The sequence below is a fragment of the Neovison vison genome, chromosome 6 (assembly GCF_020171115.1).
Source record: "Neovison vison isolate M4711 chromosome 6, ASM_NN_V1, whole genome shotgun sequence".
NCBI lineage: Eukaryota > Metazoa > Chordata > Mammalia > Carnivora > Mustelidae > Neogale > Neogale vison.
Genome location: NC_058096.1, coordinates 164,370,963 through 164,396,001, shown reverse-complemented (window position 1 = coordinate 164,396,001; position 25,039 = coordinate 164,370,963). Strand labels below are relative to the sequence as shown.

The 25,039-nt window shown below is 53.6% G+C and overlaps 1 protein-coding gene and 1 long non-coding RNA gene across 2 annotated transcripts; one reads left to right on the top strand and one right to left on the bottom strand.

Moving 5' to 3' along the window:
• Positions 1 to 597: 597 nt before the first annotated feature.
• Positions 598 to 4,305, bottom strand: LOC122909127. Its single transcript, XR_006385086.1, has 3 exons — positions 4,202 to 4,305; positions 1,792 to 2,782; positions 598 to 951 (listed from the first exon to the last, which is right to left on the bottom strand). It is a non-coding gene; the product is annotated as an uncharacterized LOC122909127 (long non-coding RNA).
• Positions 4,306 to 4,609: 304 nt separating this feature from the next.
• Positions 4,610 to 19,112, top strand: KLF15 (Kruppel like factor 15). The gene is made up of 3 exons (XM_044252861.1): positions 4,610 to 4,681; positions 9,116 to 10,216; positions 17,863 to 19,112. Exons 2-3 carry the CDS (start codon positions 9,141 to 9,143, stop codon positions 18,029 to 18,031), a joined length of 1,245 nt encoding a protein of 414 aa, XP_044108796.1. The 5' UTR covers positions 4,610 to 4,681; positions 9,116 to 9,140; the 3' UTR covers positions 18,032 to 19,112.
• The last annotated feature ends 5,927 nt before the right edge of the window (positions 19,113 to 25,039 follow it).

Here is a 25,039-nt window from a genome sequence, read left to right as displayed (position 1 = left end):
TACATGTCCTCCATAATACCCACCACTGGGCTCACCCAACCTCCCACCCCCTGCCCCTTTAAAACCCCCAGATTGTTTTTCAGAGTCCATAGTCTCTCATGGTTCACCTCCCCTTCTAATTTCCCCCAACTCCCTTCTCCTCACCATCTCCCTGTGTCCTCCATGTTATTTGTTATGCTCCACAAATTAGTGACACCATATGATAATTGACTCTCTCTGCTTGACTTGTTTCACTCAGCATAATCTCTTCCAGTCCCATCCACGTTGATACAAAAGTTGGGTATTCATCCTTTCTGATGGAGGCATAATACTCCATAGTGTATATGGACCACATTTTCCTTATCCATTCGTCCGTTGAAGGGCATCTTGCTTCTCTCCACAGTTTGGCGACTGTGGCCATTGCTGCTATGAACATTGGGGTAGAGATGGCCCTTCTTTTCACAACATCTGTATCTTTGGGGTAAATATCCAGTGGTACAATTGCAGGGTCATAGGGAAGCTCTATTTTTAATTTCTTAAGGAATCTCCAGACTGTTTTCCAAAGTGGCTGTACCAATTTGCTTTTCCACCAACAGTGTAAGAGGGCTCCCATTTCTCCACACCCTCTCCAACACACATTGTTTACTGTCTTGTTAGCAGGTATTATTTTTTTAAAGAATTACTGAAATGAATGGCCTGGATGTCAGTCCAAGAGGCTTGGGCTTAAATCTCTAAGACGACCGAGAATCCATATCCTTGGTCCCATCAACAATGTGGCCACTTGCTTTCTTGCATTTTCTGGCTGAGCAGGCCCTGGAATCCTCTCCAAGGGGCCTGGACACATGCTTCTCAGTAACGCCACTCCCTCTTCCCCAGGTGGAGCTCCTTGCTGCCCTGGTAGAGCTTATTGACGTTCTTCTTCTTTTTCTTCTTCTTCTTCTCCTTCTCCTTCTTCTTTCTTCTTCTTCTTCTCTTTTTTTTTAAAAAAAAGGTTTTATTTATTTGACACAGAGAGAGGGAGCGAGCACACAAAGTGAGCACAAGCAGGGAGAGTAGCAAGAAGGAGAGGGAGAAGCAGGCTCCCTGCAGAGCAGAAGCCTGATGCGGGACTCTATCCCAGGACTCCGGAATCATGACCAGAGCCAAAGGTTTAACCAACAGAACCACTCAGGTGCCTGAGCTTACTGACCTTCTGCACTGCCATCTTCCTGCTGCCTGGGGGACAGTGTGCCAGGCTTCCCATTTCCCAGCATTGCCCAGTGCTGAGAACTGTCTCTTCCCAGTCTCTCAATTTCTCTAACACCTTTTCCCATCTAGTACTGTATTTACTCCTCCAACAACCCTGTGAGGCAATTAGGACGGGGGTCCTGCCACCCATTTTGTAGATAAGCAAACTGAGGTTCGGACAGGCAAACTAACTTGCCCAAAGTTTGCCCTAGAGGTAAGCCCCACTTCTGTTGCTGGGGCCTTTGTGACTAGTCAGAGCTGAACAGGCTCTGGGGACTCAGGTCCTTTTCTATAGGAGGTGATGTAGAAATAGGGTAGGATTAATTCATAGGGCAAGTATATTAGAGGTTTCCATTGGTGAATAGAAATATTTCTTTTTCTTTGTCATCTTTGTTTGGAAGGGCACTACCTTGCTTCCTTTTCTTCCTGGCCAGGAATTCTGGTAACAGATTCCCCCCCACTGCACTGGAAGAGTTTCTCTCCCTCAGTATGGCCTGGGGTAGATGCTGTAGCTAGCCGCTCAGGTGGACATTCAGTTACGTAGGTCGCCAGTGTCCCCATCCACTCATTCATTTGTTTACTTACCCAACACAAATTTACTGAGCCCCTGCTACATTTTGAACACTGTGCCAGGAAGACGTGTGAGACCTGTGTAGCCTGGAGGTGAGAAATAAGATTTTTATGGTTTTATGGGAAATAGGGTTTTTGTGCCCTACAAAGTTAAGTCTGAGCTGATATCCCCAGGATGAATGGAGTTAACCAGGTGCTGGAGGGAGGAGGAGAATGAATCAGAGGGGAGGGACTCTGTGCAAAGGCAGTCCTTGGAAACTAGCTTGGGGCTGTCCTGGGTCTCTTTGGGGAGAAAACTGGTCTTCTAATTTTTCCAGGAACCAACTTCTTAACTCATTTGGGGTAGGTTCCTCAGCCCTGTGTAAGTCTCCTCAGGCTGACCCTGTTTGCTTTAAGTCTTTCAGACAACCATTAATTCAGCAGTTGAGCACTTAACTGTGTGCATGGTGCTACAGCTATGAAGGGAACAAATGGACAGAAATCACTGCTTTGGTGGGACTTGCATTCTATTGGAAAAGAACAAAAACAAACAAAATAAAATGTAAAATGTATAATACATTAGCAGGGAATAGATGCCAATAAAAAAGTTAAACAAGATATGGGAATAGGAAATATTAAGGGGTGTGTTAGATTGAATGGTTAAGGCAGGGTTCCCTGAGAAGATAATATCTGAATAAAACCCCGAAGGAGGTGAGGGAACAATGCAATCTGTGGGGAAAGAATTTGTATAGGCAGTGGGAACAACACATTCAAGGGCCCTGAAGTAGGACTGTGCCTAGTATGTTTGAGAAACTGCAAGGAGGCCAGTGTAGCTGGAGTGATACAAGCAAGGGGAAAGGAGTAGAGAGTATGATCAGGGATATAATGGGGGCTGGGGTACAGATCCTGTAGGGCATTGCAGGCTGTGATAGCTGGGCTCCACTGGAATGTTCTGAGTCAAGGAGAGACATGATCTGACTCAGGTTGTAACAGGAGCTTCTTGGCTTTCCTTCAGGTTTTTTTCCCCCTGTTTAGTTGAGACACAATTGACATGCAGCAATGTATGAGTTTAGCATGCACAACATAATGGTTTGATTCACATATAGTGTGAAATAATTACCAGAGTAAGTTTACTTAGTAGCCATCATCTCATATAGAAATAATAAAAAGGAAAAACAAAAAAAGGAAAAGAAAAATCCTTCTGGTGAGAACTCTTGGGATTTACTCTCTTAATAACTTTCCTGTACATCACACAACGGTGTTGAATGTCAAGTTGTGCCAGACAGCCCCCGGGGCTTGTTTATCTTATACCTAGAAGTTTGTCCCTTTCCACCACCTTTTCCAATTCCCTCTCCCCCATCTTCTGGTGACCACAAGTCTGATCTCTTTGTCTAGGAATGTTTTGTTTTTGGTTTTTAAGATTCCACACGGAAGTGAAGCTACAGAGTATTTATTATTCTCTGCTTGTCAGTTTCTGACCACCTAAGTGCCCAAGCTGCTAGGAGGTATTTCATCTTCTACACCAGCGTCCTCCAAACCTGCTGGCCAAGCCACGGTTTGGCTCTGGGTGGCAGCAGGCGCTGCATCCCTCGTCCCAACTGGGTGCACAGGGAGGACCACATGATCCAGGGGTGAGCCCTGGCATGGATGCAGGAGCCCAGACCCACAGCATTCCAGAGAGCCCAGACAGCTCCTGGCCATGCATTCCCACTCTGGCAGTGTACTGGGAGAGGAGCAGAGAAAACGCTCTTCACCTCCCAGGCCAGGAAGGGAAAAGATGTTAACTCCTTAAAAGGACCTCTGCTCACGTGTCCTTGGGGTGCCTGGAAGATGCCCTCCCTGGGACAGAGGCTCTGCCTCACTCCCTCCTCTCTCCTTACCAGCTAAGTGACCCATGGAGGACAACAGCCCCTCAGAGTCCGTTTCTTCATCTGTAAATGCTTGGTTGAGGATCCCACAGGGGTAAAGGGCATAGCAGGGTGCATGGAACCTTGGGCTCACTCGTACTTCTTGGGCAAGTCCCTCTTTCCACCCCTGAGTGGAATGCCAACGCGTCCCCAAACTGCTGCGGACTACAGCAGCCTGAGCACGGCCTTTGCAGCTTGTGGAGCACCGGAGGGTGGCCCAAACACCGAGTGTCAGTGACTGGAGGCAGGGGTCAAACGCCCTCAGACCTTCTGAGAAGCCTGGGAGGCAGCGCCTTGAGCGCTCACTTTCCCTGGGGGGTAAGAACCGAGATTGCTCAGCAGAAAGACCATGCCGGATTGCCTAAGGCAAGTCCTCCGACTTCCTCGGCTCTCAGCGGGAGACACAGCGGCGGGTGCCGGGCTGGAGTGGGGAGTGGAGGCAGACTTGGCCCGCGCGGCCCACGGCCCCCACCTGGACCTCCACTTTGGAACAAACTCAGGGATCTGGGCGGGGCCCGAGGCCCGTCTCACGTTCTCACCTGGGGACCGACCTTCAGAAGTGGGTCCCACGGACGCCGCGAGCCCACGGCCGTGGTGGGGCGAGGGAAAGCGGCTGGAGACCGCGGGCCGCACGGGGCGGGTGGCTCCTGCACCGGGTGCGCGCGGGCGGCGGCGGAGCCCCGCGCGCCGCGCAGCTGGGGCGGGGCTGGGGGCGGGGCTGGGCGCGTGACGCGCGGTGCAGGCCAATGGGGCGCGCGCCCGGGGCCGAGCCTCCTGCGAGCCTTCGCGGCGCCCGCGGCGTCACGTGAGCCGCGGGGAGTGAGCGCGGAGCTAGCGGCGGCGGGCCAGTGCTCCGCCGCAGCGACCCGCGGTCCAGCGGGCGAGCAAACCAAAGCAGGACCCGCGGCTGGGCCCGCGGCCGCCGCCGGACCGGGAGCCAGGCCGCCGCCCCCAGCCCAGCCCCCGGGGCCTCAGGACCGCCGGGGCCTGGCCGCTAGCCGGGCGTGCGCCAAGTTCAGGTGGGAAAAGCTTGGGGAGGCCGGACGGCCGCGTGGACGCGGCTCCGGGCGCCCAGGGGGCTGGTTGGGGCACGCGTGGGGCAGTGGGGGCGCTGACTGGCCTCTGGTCGTGTGTCCGGGTGCCCCCGCCGCTGTCCCAAGCCCCGCGCGAGTGTCCGAGGAAATGTCGGAGGAGCGGGTTGAGCCCCTGTGCTGGCCCGGGAATCGGACCAACCCGTGGGAGAGTGACCCCAGTTGCCCATAGACACTTTCCCCGCGCAGGTCCGGGCCTCCGCCTCAGCACCTGGTCCCGCAAGTAGTGCGCGCCTTGCGGGCCGGCCCTCCCATATGGCGGGTCCTCGGCCGGGCCTGGTGAGAGGAGCGGACAGGCGGACGCGCCGGCCGGTCGGGGGCCGGGAATGGGGGACGGAGTGGTCTGTGGCGGTGGGGTTATTGTCGGTCACCGCAGCCGTGGGCTCCGGGGGAGGGGGGTGCGGGCCGAGGGCATGGTGCCCGGCGGGCAAAGCTCCAGGGCTCACCGAGGGGTCTGAGCTGGTCTCCTACGTCTTCCTTTCCCACGCACCTTCCCACACCCGCGCGGGCACCCACGTCAGCTCCACGGACGAGTATGTCGGGGACACCTTCTGGCACAGCCACACTGCTGCCGCGCACCACGCCCCGCACACGCACAATCACACGACACGAACTCACACCCCTTCGCACACACCCGCACTGTTCACACGTCTTGTACTCCTACTACCCACTCGGAGTCCCTTGGTTCCTTCTACTGAACATGAGCAGATCGGTGGCCAGGGGGTGGCGGGGGACGGAGGAGAGGCCGCCCCCACCCACCTTAGCCGTCTGTTTCGGGTTCCCTCTTTCCTCCCCACTGTGGTATTCCCAAAGGACCACCCCCCAGCCCCCCTCCAGGACACAGAGGATGTTTTCTCGCCCAGTCCCTGGGGAGCTGACAGAAATCCCCAAATGCTTTAGTCCCTCAAATCACCTTTCCCCCAAGAACTAGGTGGCTCCCGGGAGCCCCTGCCGTCCTACAGGTGGGAGGACGCCCGGCCTCTGCGACCTAGGGGCCGGCGGATAGCGCAGGGAGAGAGACTCTTATTTTGAAGGGCGCCCCCACCCGCCACCCCCGTGATTTGCACGCTGACCCAATGGCAAGCCCTTGGCCGGCGCTGGGCTTGTTATCAATTACATGTTGTTCCTGCAGCCGCTGTGTCCCCGGGAGGATAAACAGCAGGCCTGGCCGGGCTGAGGGCGGGGCGGGGGGGGGGGAGGAGGGGGCGGAGTCCGGCTGTAGGCCGGGGACGGTGCCGGGAACAGTGTGTCCCCCTCCCCCTGCATGCAGGCCGTGCTTCTGGCCCAGCCATGTGCTGCTGTATTTTAGCGCCCCAGCCGGCTCCCTCCTGCCCTGGCGGGCCCTTTTTCTACCTCCAGCACCCAGGGTAGCCCCAGAGCCCCTTCTGCGCTCTCAATGCCGGAGTGTCCAGCCCAGGCTGCTCAGCCTGCATTAAAACCCTTCTGCCTGACTCTGGCCATTCTATTCCTGGTGGAATCCCCTCACCCCTACTGCCTGATTGACTTTCTGGAGAACCTTTCATTCACTCAGCAAATTGTGCTAGGTCCTGTTCTAGACTCTAGGATAGTGGTGGACTGGATAGTCAGACCAGCTTGTATTTTGTTGGGGAAGTAGACAGAAGATAAAGTACACAAACATAACCACTATAGTTTCCTCCTGGTAGCAACTGCTAGAAGAATATAATGTGGGATAATTTGATAGAGGGTGGTCAGGAAAGCGCTCTACCCCACCGCCCCAGACAGTGACTTCAGAGCTGAGATCTAAATACGGCATTCCCACTGGGGAGCACTGGGGGGGGGGAAGAGGGAACCACAGAGAGGGCACAGTCAGTGTGGAGTGGAGCAGGTGGATGTGAGGTCTGGGAGAGATGGGCAAGGCCCAGGTGCTGGGCTGCTGGGAGAGAAGGGGTCACATTTCCTGGAGAAGTTAATAGAAATTCTCTCCTACCCTACCCTACTATACTTACTTATTTCCCCCACTCTTTCTTTGTATACCATTTCATCTGTGAATATCTCAGTTATCAACTGTGATACTATCATCACACTTAAAAATATTAACAGTAATTCCTTACTATCATGTAATAATATTCAGTTGGTGATCACATTTCAGGGGAGAGTTTTAAGTGGGCAAGAACATGGCCTGATCTGCCTCTTCCCACCAGTTAAGGCCTGGGTTCCAGGAAGGCTGGAGACCCCCTGATTCCTTAGGCTCACAGCAGAGGAACAGAAACAATATGTGTTCACCTATTTGGAGGTTAATCCAGTGACCGGTACTGACTCACACTTGCGTGTGGCACCCCCGTTGTAAGTGTTCAGTTGTGTTAGCTCACTGAACTCTTTGAGCAACCTGGGAAGTAGGCACCACTGGCAGCCTCCCTACCCAACAGACCAAGACACAGACACAGATATGTTGTGCTACCTGGCTGAGTCTGCCCAGCTAAGTTGCAGAGGCAGGAGCAGCGCCTCCTGCTCATAGGGTGGGTTAAAGGGGTGGTAGCAGGGCCTAGGGCCAAGTGTGGGCTCATTGCCCTTCACATTATCTGGCACTTTCATTTCTTCTTAGCACCTAATTCGGTGACTAGTGTGTATTTTGAAATTCCCAGTTTTAAATCCTCAGATGAGTATTTAAAATCAAAGAGCCAAATGTCCTCCTGGTGAAACTGCCCTGGGGCGCAGACTTGCCAAGAGCATCTACCTTGCCTTAGTTTCCTGGAGCTCCATGAAGCTTCCTGGATTAGTGGGAAACCGAGATCATTGGAACCTGGAACAGGTGGGGAAACAGATTTGGGGAATGCACAGCTGATGATGATCCTAGCTGGCCCTGAGAGGTCTCTGTCCCTGGCCAGGCTTGTTGACTTGTTGACTATTGGGTAGCGCTGTGTGCCAGGTCCAGGAGTAGTCCTCAAGACAGAGCATAGGGGTGGGTGCAGAGTGATGACAGGCAGCAGAGAATCTCTGGTTTCAGATATAGAACGTTCTCTTTTACCAAACCTCACCGGTCACTGGGTGGGGACAAAGGTCCACATAGGTGGCCCCATTACAGCTGTACACTGTTGACTCTCCTTGGACACCGGACCTAGCATGGCCTTCAGAGGAGGCAGATGTCCCCTCTCTTCTCTGTTGATATTCTCTGAGCCCCTCCTGGGCACCAGTTGCCACACCGGGAGCTGGGAACACCCTGGAGACCCAGCAGCCTAGCCTGCCCTCATGGAGTTCATGGTCTAGTGGGAAGACGGGAGTTAGCTGAGCCTTCCTGAGGTGGTGAGTGCACCATGGGGGGGTGGGGTACAGGCCAAGGGCATTTTATTTCCCATCCCACTAGCGGCTGTGAAGTCAAAATGGGGTAGTGGCCATGCAAGTGCTGGGACCTGGGTCCACTTTTGCGCTCTTGAGTTATCACTGTGGGGCAGGGTCCTGTTCACCTAGTGGTAAAGCCTCAGTAAAATGCCTGGGTACAGCTGAGAGCACTTTGTTCTGTCCCTGCCTTTCCCATTTCACAGAGGAGGCAGGTGAGGCTGGAGGGATCTGAGAACGGGAGGGTGGACGAGCTGTCCCCCTTCAGATGGGGAAACAGACTGTGAGGACAGGGGCATTTGGGTCTTTAATCTTTTTTCTCTTTTCCCCAACAAATTAGACTTACCTGATTAAAATACGGACTGCTAAATTAAGGTTCACTATCAGACAAAATAATTACTTAATAAGAGCATGACCCATTTAATATTTGGGATATACTTGTGTTACAAGTTGCTTGTTTTTTGAAGGCAGCTATGCTCACCACTATACCACAGTTGCTTGTTTTTTGAAACCTGAACATCAGATTTAATTGGGTGGCCTCTAGTTTTATTTGTTCAATCTGGCAACTCTACTCAGGCCCCAACCACCCAGGGGTCAGAGGGCAAATGGCCAATCTCCTGCCCCTGCCAGTGACTCAACAAGAATGGAGCTGAGGTCAAGTGTCCTCAGAAATGCAGCCACTCCAGTTAGCTGAATGGGGTTCCCCAACCTTGGCCATTTCAGGGTACAGAGAGCCTCCTCACGTACTTTCTTGCTGACATACATTCACGCTCAATTATTCACAGATACACGGGTGTTCTTTACCAAATTGTTCTGGAAAACCTGTTTGAAACCAAAAGTACCCTGGATTGTGCAATGGGCTTAGAGAGCGCTCTTTTGCAAACAGGTGGTGCAATTTCGGAAAACACTCTTGCAGATAGAGTTCTCCCACGGGATGGGATGGAGACAGGACCCAGGCACTTGGCATTAGAAGCCTGTGGGCCAGCAGCGGAGTGGGGGCACAGGCCCACGAGGTGGCAGGTGAACATGCCGTCCTCCTGACCAGGCCTCCTTTGTTCCTCTCTGCAGCCGCCAACGGCACGGCCAGGCCAGCATGGTGGACCACTTGCTGCCAGTGGACGAGACCTTCTCGTCGCCGAAATGCCCAGTTGGTTATCTGGGTGACAGGCTGGCCAGTGGGCGGGCGTACCACAGGCTGCCCTCGCCCCTCTCGGAGGATGACAGCGATGCCTCCAGCCTCTGCTCCTGTGCCAGCCCAGACTCACAAGCCGTCTGCTCCTGCTACAGTGGTGGGCCAGGTGCTGAGGGCCAGGACAGCATCTTGGATTTCCTGCTGTCCCAGGCCACACTGGGCAGTGGTGGCAGTGGTGGCATTGGGGCCAGCGGTGGTTCCATGGCCTGGGGGGCCTGGCGGAGGGCACCGGCACCTGTGAAGGGGGAGCATTTTTGCTTCCCCGAATTTCCTGTGAGTGACCCTGATGACGTCCCAAGGCCCTTCCAGCCCACCCTGGAGGAGATTGAAGAGTTTCTGGAAGAGAACATGGAGCTGGGAGTCAAGGAGGCCCCAGAAAGCAACAGCAAGGACGCGGAGGCCTGTGACCAGCTCTCAGCCGGGCCACACAGGAGCCACCTCCATCCTGGGTCCAGTGGGAGAGAGCGCTGCACCCCGCCTCTGGGCAGTGCCGGTGTGGGTGGCAGCCAGAGCCCGGGTGGGGGGCCTGCATCTGATGGCCCTATCCCTGTGCTGCTACAGATCCAGCCTGTGCAGGTGAAGCAGGAGTCAGGCACGGAGCCCGCCTCCCCTGGGCAGGCCCCGGAAAGTGTCAAGGTGGCCCAGCTTCTGGTCAATATCCAGGGTCAGACCTTCGCACTTGTGCCCCAGGTGGTGCCCTCCTCCAATGTGAACCTGTCATCCAAGTTCGTGCGAATCGCCCCTGTGCCCATTGCTGCCAAGCCGATTGGGTCGGGACCCCTGGGCCCTGGCCCCACTGGCCTACTCATGGGCCAGAAGTTCCCCAAGAATCCAGCAGCAGAACTCATCAAAATGCACAAATGTACTTTCCCTGGCTGCAGCAAGATGTACACCAAAAGCAGCCACCTCAAGGCCCACTTGCGTCGGCACACAGGCGAGAAGCCCTTTGCCTGCACCTGGCCGGGCTGCGGCTGGAGGTCAGTATAACAGGTGAAAAGGCGGGCACTGAGCATGGCCGATGAATCTCTGCTCCCCTGGGTGTGCGGTCAAGGCCTGGTTCACTGTTAGATAAGGCTGATTAGGAAGGGGAGAGGGGGGCAGGCAGGGAGTGGGGCAGAGCTGGCATGGCTGCCCAGAGGTTTCCTCATCCCTAGTGATCACTAGAGCCTTAAAAAAACTGGTCTCCAGTTTCATAATGACCAGGTAAGGTTTGCTGCGGCTCATGCCCAGGGCTAGGAGCTGGGCCATGGCAGAAGGGCCCTCTCCTTAGTAACGAGGGCAGCTAAAAATGATGGAGTTAAGGGCTCTGTATCCGAGGGGGCTGTGGCCACGTGTGCACTGCTCCCTCTGGGCCTCACATGCACCCCTAGGGAAAGTACTACCCTCGCTGCCATCTTTCAGCTGAGCAAACAGGCTCAGACCGGCTAGCCAACTTGCCCAAGGCCACACCACTTTGTCAATGGGATTGGAGCCAGAAGGTCCTGTATGAGAGGAATCACAGTCTGGAAATGCTTCTGTTCCAACCAGAGGGACCAGCTTCACTTGCAGATGTTCTTGGACTCTTGGGCTGGGCTTGGTGCTTGCTCCCCTGCGGGTACATGAAGGTGTATTTGGGAATCTTCAAAGACAGCCAGGCAGGGGGTGCTGAGTGAAGGTGGAAGAGTCCTTGTAGACTCCATTCTGTGTGGTACAGCAGTGGAAACCAGCTCTCAAAGGATAAGGGGTCTTGCTCAGGGCTATGCAGGCAGCGGGTGGCAGAGCTGGCGGGCCCCTGGATGGGCTTGGGTACATTGTCCTGAAAAGCAGGTAGCTGGGAGCTCCAATGCCCAGGGGTACCATGAAGACTGGCTGTCCCAAGTCTTTAGCACACTGATCCCATAGGAATTTGGCCCCCCAGGAGGGCGGCCTGTGCGCCGACATTCGTGCACTGCTGCCGTGGCTGCTGCTTTGTGGATGTGTGCGCTTATCTGTCTGTCATCTGTCTGTGGATCTTGCAGCAGGCGGGCAGCTATGCGTGTGCATATGTGTACATGTCTTGCTTTCTTAGTGTGTGTCTTGGTGTGTTGCATAACTCCCCATGTTTGTGTACCCTGTCCGCATGTGTGCATCTGTGTGGGTGTGACCGATGGGGAGCCATTGGCAGCTTCTGTTTTCTTGACCCGACTCATCTGAGAGCGCTGGAGGGTTGGCCCCAGGTGGGAGGGGCTGGCCCTAGAGTCCTGGCTGGCTGTGGTGTGGTGGGATCGGTGACAGGAAGATCCGATGTGATGCTGCTGCCTCTTTCCGTGGAGTGCTGGGCTGGTCAGGGAAGAGACTTCTCCCAAACAGCATCTGGGGTTATGGAGGTCTTTCCTGATGAAGGGTGTCACCCAGCCACTGACCCCACAAAAGCACCCATCAGACAGGCCCACATGGCTTCTGGAAGAGTGGGCACAGGGTTGACACCAGGGTGGCAGTACTGGTGTCCCATCCCTCCCTGGGCCTCCTGGCACAGTCTGCCAAGTGGGCACTGGGGAGACAGGTGCACCTGTGGGGCCACTTGTGAGGCCTGACACACAGGTGGGTCTGCAGTGTTGCTGGTCGGAGCGTGGGGGTGGGGGGAGAAGCCGAGACACTGGGGCGGTAGAGGCAGGCGCTCAACTGTAGAAGGGAAGGGCATTGTGACACCCTGGATAGGGAGTAGCTGGCAGTAATAGTGGGGAGCCTCAGCCTAGGTCAGCCTCCAATTCGCCATGTGCCTCCAGGGAGGTCCCCATGGCCAAGCCTCAGTTTTCCTCATCTGTGAAGTGGAGGGCCTGCTCCCTACCAGGGTCAGGTGCAGGAACACTCAGCACTTCCCCCTTCGCATTGGTGGTCCTGTTACTCAGAAAGGGTGAAGTCTGAGAAGGGTGCTATTTTGGAGGTACCCCAGACTCCCAGGGACTCCTCTTGGATGCATATTTTCTTGGTGGGGGGCAGGGATGTGGAGGGGTTGGGCATCTGGCTGGCCAGAGCACTGGTCTGACTCATGATGGGCTTACCTTCCTGGGCACTGTCCCCTGGCCACTGCTGACTCTTGGCAAGTGGCCCCTCCAGTCAGGTAGCGCCATGAGGCAAAAGGGTGTGGTCCTTGGTGAAGGTTGCCTGCTTGTCCAATTCCCCTAGGAGGAGGGGACCTGCCACCTTCTGGGCTGTCCCAGAGAGCAGATGGAATCCTCAGCCCAGAGTGCATCTTAGGAAGGCAGGTCTCAGCTCCAATACAGTATCCTCTGGAGATGGTAAGTTCCCCATGGTAGGAGGTGTGCAAGCAAGTGGGAGTGGGATTTGTGGAGGGGATTCAGCTTTGCCATTGTATGGGCCTTGGCACTGGTCTCCTTGCCCAGGACCCTCTTGCAGGGGTAGGCTGGTGTGTGCCTGGCATAGCAAGGTCTCTTGAAGCTGACTGTGGAGCCATTCCTGGCTCCAACCACTCCTGGGCCTTCGAGGGCCTCCCCAGCTTCTCCCAAGCTTCCCCTGGAATAGGGTCAGGCCTTTGTGGAGTTATAGGTGACAGAGGCACAGGGAGCTGAAGGTGCCTGCTTCTTGGGAGAGCTATTTCTCTGTGAATGCAAGAGTCTCTGGTTGGCCTTCAGGAATCCTGAGCCCCTGGAGATGCACACAAGATGCACATGTCCCTTGTATATGGAGTGAGCCCTCGCAGTATTTGGGCAGGAAGACAGACTGGCTTTGGGGCAGCTTGGTCTGGATGGGACAGCAGTGGTAGTGATGATGACAGTTATGCGCCGTATTTTCTGACCACTTACTCTATGCTGGGCACTGCTCCAAGTTCTCAGAGCAGGAATACCTTCCACAAATCTCCACCCTTGCTTGTATACTTCCTGCCACAAGGAACTCATTACCTTATGAGGCTATTCTGGCCTTTTCATGTGCTTTGGTAAACTTAGATTCCTATCCAAACTTCTCATTCTGGCACAATGTGCTTACCAACCTCCCTTCCACAATGCAGGCTCCCACTCAGGCCCCTGCCCTCTGTGTACCCTCTGTGCATCCTCTGTGCATCCTCTCTGTGCCCTCTATGTCCAGCATTTTCCTCCTGATGGCAATGGTAGTTAGTCTTGCAATGGTCCCTGCTTTATCTGCACATGTCACATTAGATAAGCTCGTTGTGCCCTTACAACAGCTCTGTGCCGTGGAGGCACCAGTCTGTATTTCCCAGGGAGCCCACGGGGATGGAGCTCATGGACATGGCTCTGGCTGTGCCCTCAGGTGGGTGCCTTGGTCCCACCTGACCCACCAGCAGTTTGGTGAACATACGTTTCCCACCTGGGAACTCAACGCTTGCAGCTAAACGCTGGCTTTTCCCTTGTCCTCAATCCCTTGCGCCTGGTACCAGAATGTCTGGGTGTTCTCTCTCTCCCACAAGGCCATTAGCTCTTTCAGGTGCCATGCTTCTGGGCTAGGGAAAAGAGCCAACAACAATGGCAATAACAATAGCTCTTAGTACATGTTCTGAGTGTTCCAGAGTAACTCATTTAATGCTCCAAGCAAGTCCACGAGGTGGGCATCCGGATGCTGTTCCCATCTGTAGAGGAGGAATTTGAGGGACAGAACAGTTAAGTAAGGTCTCCTCGGTCACACAGCTAGTGGGTAGCACAGTCTGGAGTTCAACCCAGGCTGTTTGCTCCCCAACCTCCTCCACCCAGACTCAGGACCTCTCTCTAGTCCCCTGGGCAAATCTTCTATGGGAGGTGGCCTGCTCTAGTGGAGGGAAGAAGGGTTTCCATCTGCAGCTGAGCTTCGGGCAGCCCCCTGAATACTTGCCGGCCTTCTCATATGGGGAACTTACCACACCCAAGGCTGCCTCTCTTTCCAGTGGCCCTGTGAGCAGTTTGCTCTTTATCCTGCTGGGCTGGTTCTGGCCCTGGCACTGTGTCCTGTGGCCCTTTGTGAAATGAATGGTGTCCTCCCCTCCCCACAACCCAGATCATCATTTGCCAGGTAACCAGCCCCCACTTCCTTTTGCTTTTGCTCCTGAACCCAGTATTCCTTGTCCCCTCCCCTCTTGGGACATGGTTCTGGCATTCTTGATGGGGCCCAAACCAGACTTTTCCTATCGCGATCTAACTGTCTGGGAAGTGGCTGTTTGTCTGCCTTCCTAGAAGTTTCCTTGCTACGCTCTCAGACACAGGCCCCCTTTGTTCACGGCAGCAGAACATCCTGTTCCGGAAAGGCCAAGCCATTCCATCCAGAAAGAATACCCTCCTTCCACAGCTAATATGAATATTAATAACTTCTAGCAGCCCTCTGTGGCAGGTACTGTGGTCATCCCCAGTGGACATGGGAGGCCCAGAGAAGGGTAGTTGTGGGCCTGAGGCCCCAGAGCTGGAATGTGGCGGGTATAGGATTCAGACCCAGTGGTACGCTGCTGGCCTCCTCTCTTAGCCCTGTGTTACTGCTGCTACTGTTCAACGAGGCATTTTCTAACTTCTTGCCTGCACTTGGCCAGATTGTGCACTGTACCACTCCATGGAGCACCATTCCCATTACAGTCCTTGAGACCTGGCTATTGACAGTCGTGACTTACTGGCCGATGGAAGGGGTGCTTTGCACAAAGGTGCAGTGTGTGCCAGTTGTGGGGCTGTCGTGATGGGCTGCTTCCCTTTCCTGCACCTAGGCCACATGAATCGTGGTGCTGACCCATGTGCCCCTAGACATCAACAGGGACTGGGCACTGCAGGTAATCCTTGCAGATAATCATTGAATGATTGCCATGTGGTGAGCACTGTTCTAAACCCTCAATGCCTTTTACAATCCTCAGAGTCCTGTGAGGCAGATCTGTTACTTCCCTGTCTCCAGGTGGGGAAACTGGGCCTCAGAGAGCTTGGTGACTTGCCCAGGCCCTGATCAGTGGCCGAGCTCACTGCCTGCAAGGCTTGCATCTTAGCCACATGGCCTCCCTCCCACTGTGTCGCCTTCAGTGCCCTCTAGTGGCTGCTGTCTGGGAGAATGCATGTGAGGGTGTGAGGTAGGGATCTTCTGAGGGTGCTCTTCTCAGGTCTGTGACTTCTCAGGTCACAGGATGCTGAGGCAGCAGGGAAGAGGTTTGGAGGTAGGGACAACTTGTTCTTGGGCCTGGCTCTCCCTCAGTGTTTGCGTGGTCAGAGGGCCACTGTGGTCTTTGTGTCAGCTCCTTTGGCCTCTGGGATGAGTCCCAGAAGATGGGCCAGAATCCTAAGGTCTTCACTGGGTGAGTGAGAAAACAGGCCCAACATGGTTCCTGAGCTTGCTCAGGACTGCACAGGGCTCCCAGTGGGATAGGGACCTGAAAGGATCCAACCGTGTCGCTGGCTCTGTGACCCTGGCAAGCCCCTTGTCCTTTTTGAGCCCTTGCTGTGGTATTGTCTGTTCTCTGGTACTGATCCTTGCTCCCTCGCTAGAAAGGGGCAAGACAACCCAGTGCCTGGTGCCCAGGAAGGCTCAGCAAAGGCTATTGCTGGTGGCATCATTTCTGTGGCTTCCTGCCTGCCTGTGTTCTGGGCAGGCCCACCCGTTCAGAAGCTGTGTGTTCAACTCCTGCTGGGGGCAGTGGCCCTGGCCTGGGAGCAGGCTCCAGGCTCTGACCTCCAGCGTGCACTGATGCCACTTCCTCATTGGCTCAGGGCTCCAGAGACACACACTGCTTAGCCAGGCAATGTGGAGGAGGCCAGGCACTCTATAGTCACCAGGGTGAGCAGGGCATGAGAGGGAGCCATACAAGCACCTTTGCTCTGGCCTTGGCTTCTCTGTCATGATAGGGATGCTGGATCAGGCCCTCATCACTCTGAGCCTCAATTTCTTCATCTGGGAAATGGGCCAGTCAGGCTTCCATTATTCCAAACATATGCTGAGAGCATTGCTCTGTGCCAGCCTAAGTTGGTGCCCTGGGAAGTGAAGTGGAGTGCCAGACTCCAAGTGCAGACCCCTGGCTCTTCTCTCAGGACCAGGTCCTAGGCTCCAGAGGTAGCTGAACTGGGCTGAGCTGCCTGTCCTCTGGGCTCCCGGGCAGGCTCCCTGTCCAGTGCTCAGGCCTTCCTACTCCCCAGCTGAACCTTCCCCAAGGCATGTTCCTTCTAGTCCTTGGTAGGCTGTGGGATTAAGGAAGGCCTCCACCCCCAGGGGTGGACCTGGTACTTGTGTGTGTGCACACATGTGTTTTTGTATATACACACACACCCACGTGTGAGGTGACTGTATGCATGTGCACATATGTAGAGTGGACACGTGTGTGCAGTGTACCCATGTTTGTGGCATGCCTGTGTGTGGCTTGTATAAAGGGGTGTGTACATGTGCATTGCATGGTGTGCACGTGTGTGTGTGTGTGTGTGTGTGTATGTGCAGGCAATAGGACTTGAGAAGAATTCCTTGTGACAGCCCTCCATCCTCAATGGGTGCTTGCTGTGTCAGTTGTTTCATGTAAATGCACTTATGGGCACCTGCTGTGTGCCAGGCCCTGGGCTGCTTGTGGGATGGACCACAGGGAACAAGACACGTCTTTCCTCATGGAACTGATGATCTAATGGCACAGACTGGCATTCACCAAAAAGTTGAAAATGAATTTAAAGTTAAAGTAAGGTGCATTTAGTGCAGTGGGAGCCTAGAATGGGATACAGTTCTGGAGGGCTTTCGTGAGGCAGTGACATTTGAGTGATGGAAGAGAGGGAGCAAGAAGAGGGGAGGGAAGCCCATTTCAGATGGAAGGAACGGTATGTGCAAATGTCCTGTGGCAAGAGGGACCAAGGATGGGTCAATGTGGGTAGAGCACAGAGGAAGACAAGTATGTATGTGTGGGGAGTGGGCTCTCATTGTCAAGATGAGGGTTATGGAGTGGGGGGGGGGCCTTCAAATCCCGGAAGTCAGTGACAGCGGTCTCAACCCTGTGGCCCAGCTGGGATCCTTATACTTCCCATTAGTAGCTGCTCATTCTCAGTGACCTCTGGGCTGTGGGAGCATTTGTTCTCAGGCAGGCTGAGGCCAAAAGAGGGAGGTGGCAGGTGAACCATTTAAACTCTCAGAAGTATCTTGCGGTGGTGAGGTTTTGTCTGGTGACAGCTTAGGGGACCCAGCCTTCAGGAAAGCCGTGACCAGGAGCAGGGCAGGAATGTGAGTCTGCATACAGTGCCTTGGCTGTAGTGAAGGCAAGGGAGAGGAGCCAGGGGCTCCCTTCAGTGCTGGGGAAAGAGACACCTCTCTCAGGCTTCTGTTTCCCCTGTGGATGGGCTTCCTCATGCAGACCTTCCTAGAGCCCTAAGTTCTGCCTGGGGGGCAGCTTCTCGGCAGCTAGCAGGGTGCTGTGGAGAGTAAATCCTGGGCTCTGGTGGGCTTAACGGCCCCTCAGAATATTTCGCAGCTGCTCGCAGGCCCGGATGCCCAAGAACGGACCGCTGTGCCGCCACTGAGCCTTTTATTGACAGCTCTTCCCATCCTGGGGTGGGGGCGGGGGCGGGCTGGGGACAGCGACTTTTCACGGGGATTCAGAAGTAACTCAACCTGGAGAAGTGTTGGCCCCGCCTGCCTGGCCAGGTAGAGCCCTGCACCTGCGGCTGCCTTCTGGGTGGGCTCCTGGCCGGGCGGGCCTCCCTCACCACGGCCCCTGAATGTCCCGCAGGTTCTCCCGCTCTGATGAGCTGTCGCGGCACCGGCGCTCGCACTCGGGGGTGAAGCCCTACCAGTGTCCTGTGTGCGAGAAGAAGTTCGCACGGAGCGACCACCTCTCCAAGCACATCAAGGTGCACCGCTTTCCTCGGAGCAGCCGCTCAGTGCGCGCGGTGAACTGAGCGCCCGCCTGCCCCTGCCCCCTCCCCCGCCCCGTTATTTTGTAGCAATAATTTATTTGCCTCTTCAGAGGGACGTGACAATGTTGCCAACCCACCTTCTGAAGCCCAGGAGGTGCAGGAAGATGGGGGCTTGCCTGGGAGGCGGGAACCCAGAGCCCCCAGCCCGCTGCCTTTCCTAGGAAGACCTAGAGCCGCGCCTGCGTCCCTGGGGGCTGGCACCCCATGTCCGTCCCCCCCCCACCCCCCCACCGGGCTGCAGGCCGGCCTTCCTGCCTTTGTGCCTTTGTGCCTTCCCGCGGCCGGCCTGTGCTAAGGCAGTACTGGGAGCCTGGACCTTCTCCCACTGGGCTCCCTGCCTGGGCCAGGGCTGGCACTTTTTTGCTCAGAAGAAATGTGCAGTTTTGAAATGTCAGTTCCCAGAGGGAGCCATGCTGGGAAGAAGGAAGTAGGCCAGAAGTCCAGGGCTGCACTGTGGTGTGAGGGTGGCTTTGTCCAAGATCTGCTGCTCAGCCTGACTACAGGAGGGTAGGAGTGGGGCAGTCCATGGCGCGTCACTGGGCCCCTGGGCAGAGGTGGAATTAGGCTGAGTTGCCCCCTCTGTGGGGGTCTTGGAGTGCATGCGCTTGAGTTAAAGTGTCAGGCAGACAGACAGATGCCGGCTAGCCCCAGAGCATCTGTACCCAGCATGGCTCATCCCCTCATCCCGTTTCCAGACAGATCCAGACACCAGCCTCCATGGTCCCTTTGGGGAAGAGAGGGGAGCAGGCTGCATTGCGTGTAGGAGAACTAGGTAGAGCCTCCGAATCCTGATTTAGAAATGCATTCCTTATTTTGTCTAGAAATTAATATCAAATGAACTAGCTTGTTTTGACAGGTTTATTTCACATCCTATGAATGTATGTAAATAAGCTGTACATAGGTACATCTACATAAAATATCTTTTAATAACATATCAACATTGGTGTAAATTTGAAATAAAAAAATCTATAAAGCTGGTGTACATATGTTACAATTATGTATATTTTCTTTGGTCCTTCATAAAAATATATTTACTTTGCCAATAAAAAGAAAAAAGAACTCAGCGACTTTATGACATTCATGTGCTATTTTCCGGTGCTTTGCCAGGAAATGGGGGTGATTCTGAGGGCTGAGTCTCTATGTCTATATTTGCAGCATTTAGCGGACCTTGATTTGTACCCAGAAGGACATGAAGACCCCTTTGGAGTTCAGCGTGAGGTGCAGCCATGCAGGCTTCTCAAATCGACCCCACCTTCTTGCCAGCTGCTAGGTTTCTGCTCACTGCAGTTTGCTGGAGGGCACCTTCTCCTCTCTCCACAAACCCAAATCCAGCCCCCATCCCAGTGTCACCTATGGGAGGCTGGCATAGGCTAAGCCAGGCCCACAGTGATCAGTGCTACTCTGATGTACTGTTGCAGACCCTCACTCAGTGCTGCCTGAGCAGGCTTCAGGCATCTACTATGCACCCACTATATGCATGGAGTGCTGAGGAGACTCCCTGTAGGAGAAGGCATATAATTCTCACCTGCCCAGGACATTGTAAGTGGACTGAGTGCTGACCGGTAGAGAGGAGCCTTGGAGGAGGCAGTATAAGCAATGAGGCCACCTCCTCCACCCATCTGAGCTACTCTGAGTTCTGGGGAGACAAGTCCTCCCGAACTCCCCCAGATTTTTGGGATCTCCACCATGTGCTTGCACAGTTGAAGTCTGAATGCTTCCACCTGTCCTGGGTGGGTTGGAAGCTGGGGACAGTGGGAGCCAGAGAAAAAGGAGAGGCCTTGTGCTAGCAGAGGGATTCACCTGGGTGGTTGCAGTTGGGGAGGGCAGGCTGGGCTTGGTGGATGCTGTGACAAGGCTGCCCCAAGACTCCTGTCCACATGAAGTGAGAAGCAAGGACCTTCTAGAGGTGATCCTTTCCCCAGAAGCTCCATGCAAGCACGGCAAGTCTTTTTTAGTGATACCTTTGGAGATGGCGGCAGGTGGTGATGCACCCATGGATTTCCAGCAGAGGGATGTTGGAACAAAGTGTATGTGCACATACCTGTGTCGTTATCTACCTCTGAAGGTGGAAGCCATTGTTCCCGCTAATTGGAGCCATCTGCCACTGTCATCTTTCCTGTCCGATGGGAGCTGGCAGACATGAAGCTTTCATGTGTACCCAGCACTACAGCATGGATGATTGGAGAATGGACACTCCATCCTGACCAGCTCTGGTCCTGGGGAAAGGACTTGGCCTGTGACCTCTGCCCTTTGCCCCTGACCAGACTTACCCTTTGTAGTCAAACACGCTCTGGGGGAATGAGCCATTGATTTCCAGGTACATTAATGTGGCCTTTCTTTATCCACAAACAAGCAATGCAGCCTGGATAAGAGGAACAGTGGAGGTCAAGATGGCCATACTGGAGACGGAATGAGTCAGAACCCCTGCGTCTTTGATGCCAGGCACTGACCCAGGACGCACCTCATCTCAGTGTGTGTCCCCCAAAGCCCATTGCACTGAACTTGCAGTCCTCTGGCTGACCTCTCCCAGCCAAGGTGAGGCTGACCGTGTGTGCAGGGTGGTCTAGCCCTCACCCTCAGCCTGGACTCATCATCTGATGGTGTGTTGGCCTGTGCCCTGGATGGGCAGCACAGCCCAGGTCCCTGCTTTCAGGAGCGGTCAGCTGAGAGAGGGCTGGCAGGGGCAGCAAAGCAGAGGGAGGGTAGCCTGAAGACCACTGCCTCTGGATCCTCCCTCCACTTTGGGCAGGTTTATTAAACCTTTCCGAGTTCAGCTTCTTCACCCTGTAGGCTGGACGTGACAGTTCCCAGGTTGCAACATGGTTGGTGAACAGTGAGTGGGAGAGTGAGTGTGACTGAACAACAGCAAAAGACCTTTTTGAGGGTGGGAGCCTCCTCTACTCAGATGGAAAAGCTGGGGGAGGCAGGGCCTCTGTTCTCTGCTGTGGCCTGCGTCTATGCAAGTGCCACTGTGGTGGGACCTGTGGGGACGCTGAGAGCTCTGTTGAGACTTGTCTCTTACCTCTGAGATACCTCCATGCCACCATCTTTGTCACCCTTTGTGACTTCTGTGACCGGAAGAGTAGTGTTTGTCATGGCCTGTGAGCCAAGAAAGCAGATGAAGACACTGGCCAGTGTGCCCTGTTTGTAATCGAGAGCAATCTGGATGGTTGCAGAGCAGAAATCTAGCCTTAACAACCCCCTGGCACCCTGCCTTGCATAATACCCCTTCCCCAAGGCACACAGTGGGGAAGAATACCATTTATTGAGCACTGTACCAAGCAGAGTATGGGTTAGCTTACTATAACAAAGAGCCCGCCCAAACACTGTGGCTTACACAGGTAGAAATTAATTATCTCTATTGGAATGATCGGGAAGTAAGCAGTCTCAGCTCCCAGGTGGCTTGGGTGGGACAGCCAGGCTCCTTCTCTCCTGTTGCCCTCCATACCCTAAGTGCTGGTCCAAGATGGCTCACCAGGGTATCAGGTGAGCCCACAGAAAGCAGGCATGGGGCTGCGTGTTCCCTCTCTCTGGAAGGGCATGGGCTGGGATTTGTACAGTTCAGTCTTGTGTGTCTTTGGCCAGAACCTAGTCACATGGCCTCATCCACCAAAAGGAAAGCTGGAAAATGTAGTCTTGATCTGAAAGATCGTGCGTACAGCTAAAACACGGGGATTCCACCACACCTGGCAGCGTGCCCACTGTGGGCCTTCCTGCATTCCTGGCAGAGCAGCACCTGTGTAGCATGGTGAAAGCATGGGGGGCCTGGTGGATCTGCTGACCCATGGCCTCATCCACATTCTCAGAGTGAGTCTCACTGACAGGTGTAGGACCAATAGTCAGGCTTCAGGATACAGTAGGGAGTCACGAAGGCAAACCGTGGGAAAGAAGAGCTAAGATGCTTTGGTTGACAAATCAAGGCTGCAAATGGCAGAATCCTGACTCAAATGGACTAAAGTAAACAAAACAAAACCTCATAATGTCATTGCCTACTCCTGGGTAGGGTCCAGAATCCATACCAGTGCTCTCAGCGCTGAGGAACAGAAGCAGAAAGACCCCAGGTCCAGGTTTCTAGGGAATTGTAGTTTTCCTTGTGCTCTGCACATTCGGAGTACCCAAGGCCCCAGGCAGTGGGTTCAGGGAAGGTGCTGCTGGGAACGGGTGTGTTAGCCTCGACAGCAGCTGCTGTGACTAGGGACTTTGAATGTCACATGAGGGGACCAAGAGGGAGGGCAAAGTCTGTCCTCTGTGTGACAAACACGAAGTCTAAATGGAAAAGATGTCGGATGGAAGGGAGCAGCATTCAGAAGACTCAAAGAAAGGACACACCTCCACCATCCATGGCAGGACCCAGAAAGGCATCTCTGGAAATTTCCTGTTACCATCCATCTCCCGCAAAGCCACAGAGAGAACTCAGGGTGGAACAGAAAAACAACAGGACAGGGTGCAGAGAGAGTTGGAAAGGATGAGGGAAAATCACAAGGAAACAAAGATGGTAACATCAAATTTAAAGCCTGCCTTGGTATAGCAAGTGGGGCAGGCAAACTCCATAGATCTTTCAGAACAAGTGGGGAAGGAAGGATGGAAATGAGATACATAGGTATGGAGGGCAGAGAACACACCACCAATAGCTGGATGCTGAGGAGTCTGGATCAGATTCCAGAAAAAGAACATATATACTAACACATAGTACATATAATGTACTAATATATAATTATGTTATTACATAACATAATCACTAATATTTAACATATATAACATGCTAACACATTATACACTGATACATATGTAGATAACATACTAATATATAACACATAATATACTAATAAATAACCCAAAACATAGAAATAAATATGCACATATAACATACACTAATATATGACATATATACTAATATAATATAGTATATAATTCTGACCACATATACATATAAGTGGCAGACTGAAAAAATATCTTACTCCTGGGGGACAGGAAAGCATAGTGGGTAGGTCTTAGAGGCATTTAGTTGGAATGAGGTCAGGTAAGGTTGGTTGGCCTTTCTGAACTTCAGAGTCCTTATCTGTGAAATGAGTGTAATAATGCTGACCCCCGGGCTATGTGAAGATGGAATAAGTTATGTTTAAAACAACAGACCCATTGCACTGCGGACTAGAGGCGACAACCGCTGATCAGGTAGAAAGGAGAAAAATGCAACAACCAAAGAAGGCCTCCCACTGGAGGAGAGCATCTGAGATAAGGACGCAGATGCTCAGAGCAGCCACATCTCATAAGGTACTGCTGAGTGCTGTAGACCTGTCAGCCCTAGGTGGGAAGGGACATCTGGCCTTGAAGAATGAGCGTGTAGTGGAAAGTGGTCTGGACTCTGAGACCAAGAAACCTTCAATGCCATCAGTCCTTCCTTGTCTCAGCTCATCTGTGCTGGCTCTCAGAGCCCTTCAGGCACAAGGACATGCCAGCATTTGCCTCTGATAGAGACCCAAGGATCCTCCCCAGGGCTGTTTATTGCCCACCTATACCCAACACTGGTTCTGGGAACTGGGCTCAACTCTGATCTGAGGTAATCTTGCAAAACTCACAATCAGTGCCCATATGGAGTGGCAGCTGGCACAGGTGAGGAGTGGGATCACCATAGCCCCTGTCAAAAAGATGACATCAGAGACATGATCAACTGGGAGATGAGCAGAAGGAAGAACTAGTACAAAAGCAATGAGGTCATAGCTGGACACATCTAAGAATGAAAATAGATTTATGTAGAGATGAGTCTAAATACTTGCAAATGGGTTTTAAAATCTCAACCCAGATGTTGAATACTGTAGCAGAAAGAGAAGGTAAGTTTGCAATGAGGAAGTAATAATGTAATACCAGTTATCTGGATCTAAAGCCCCAGGCTCTATGAGCAGACTGAAAGTTGTGTGAATGTTTTTTTTTTTTTTAAAGATTTTTTTTTAAAGATTTTATTTATTTATTTGACACAAAGAGATTGCAAGTAGGCAGAGAGGCAGGCAGAGAGAGAGGAAGGGAAGCAGGCTCCCCACCGAGCAGAGAGCCGGATGAGGGGCTCGATCCCAGAACCCTGGGATCATGACCTGAGCCAAAAGCAGAGGCTTTAACCCACTGAGCCACCCAGGTGCCTCTTAAAGATTTTTTTTTTTTAATTTATTATTTATTTGACAGAGATCACAAGTAGGCAGAGAGGTAGGCAGAGAGAGAGGAGGAAACAGGCCCCCTGCCGAGCAGAGAGCCCGATGTGGGACTCCATCCCAGGACCCCCAGATCATGACCTGAGCCAAAGGCAGAGGCCCAATCCACTGAGCCACCCAGGTGCCCCTGTGTGAATGTTTGAAGCGCGTCCGTCATGAGCCAACTCTTTACCAAAGAACTTGTGGCCTTTTAGAAGAGCAATTTAATTCAACCACATTCCTTGATATCCTATTTTATATTTCCCTCATCCTGAGAAGTCTTTATCTTGTGCACACAATGAAGAAATGAAACCAGGTGTCATTTCTTTCTTTCTTTTTTTTTTTTTTTAAGATTTTATTTATTTATTTGACAGAGATCACAAGTATGCAGAGAGGCAGACAGAGAGGCAGGCAGCGGGGGTTGGGAGGGGAAAGCAAGTTCCCCGCCGAGCAGAGAGCCTGATGCGGGGCTCGATCCCAGGACCCCGAGACCACGACCTGAGCCGAAGGCAGAGACCTAACCCACTGAGCCACTCAGGCGCCCCCCAGGTGCCATTTCTATAGGGTAAATTGGTTACTGGTTGAACAACTGTCCCCAGGCTCAGATCAAAAAGAGGATGATGACCACCTGTCTGGTCCCACAGCAAAGTGGGTGGTGGATACCACTGGAGCCCTTGGATAAGTAGACACTCACACTTGCTTAGGGATGCTGTGGAACAAGTGGATGCCTGCCCCCCCAAAGGATGTTCAGGACCCGTGAAGGCACCATGCAGAGAAGTTCTGGTTCCCACCTTGGGGGCTGAAGGTGTGG

Excerpts from the sequence above, each read along its gene's own strand:
- KLF15 (XM_044252861.1), top strand. The coding sequence starts at position 9,141 with ATGGTGGACCACTTGCTGCCAGTGGACGAGACCTTCTCGTCGCCGAAA. Across the intron at positions 10,217-17,862 it reads TGGCCGGGCTGCGGCTGGAG|GTTCTCCCGCTCTGATGAGC; the intron begins GTCAGTATAACA and ends AATGTCCCGCAG.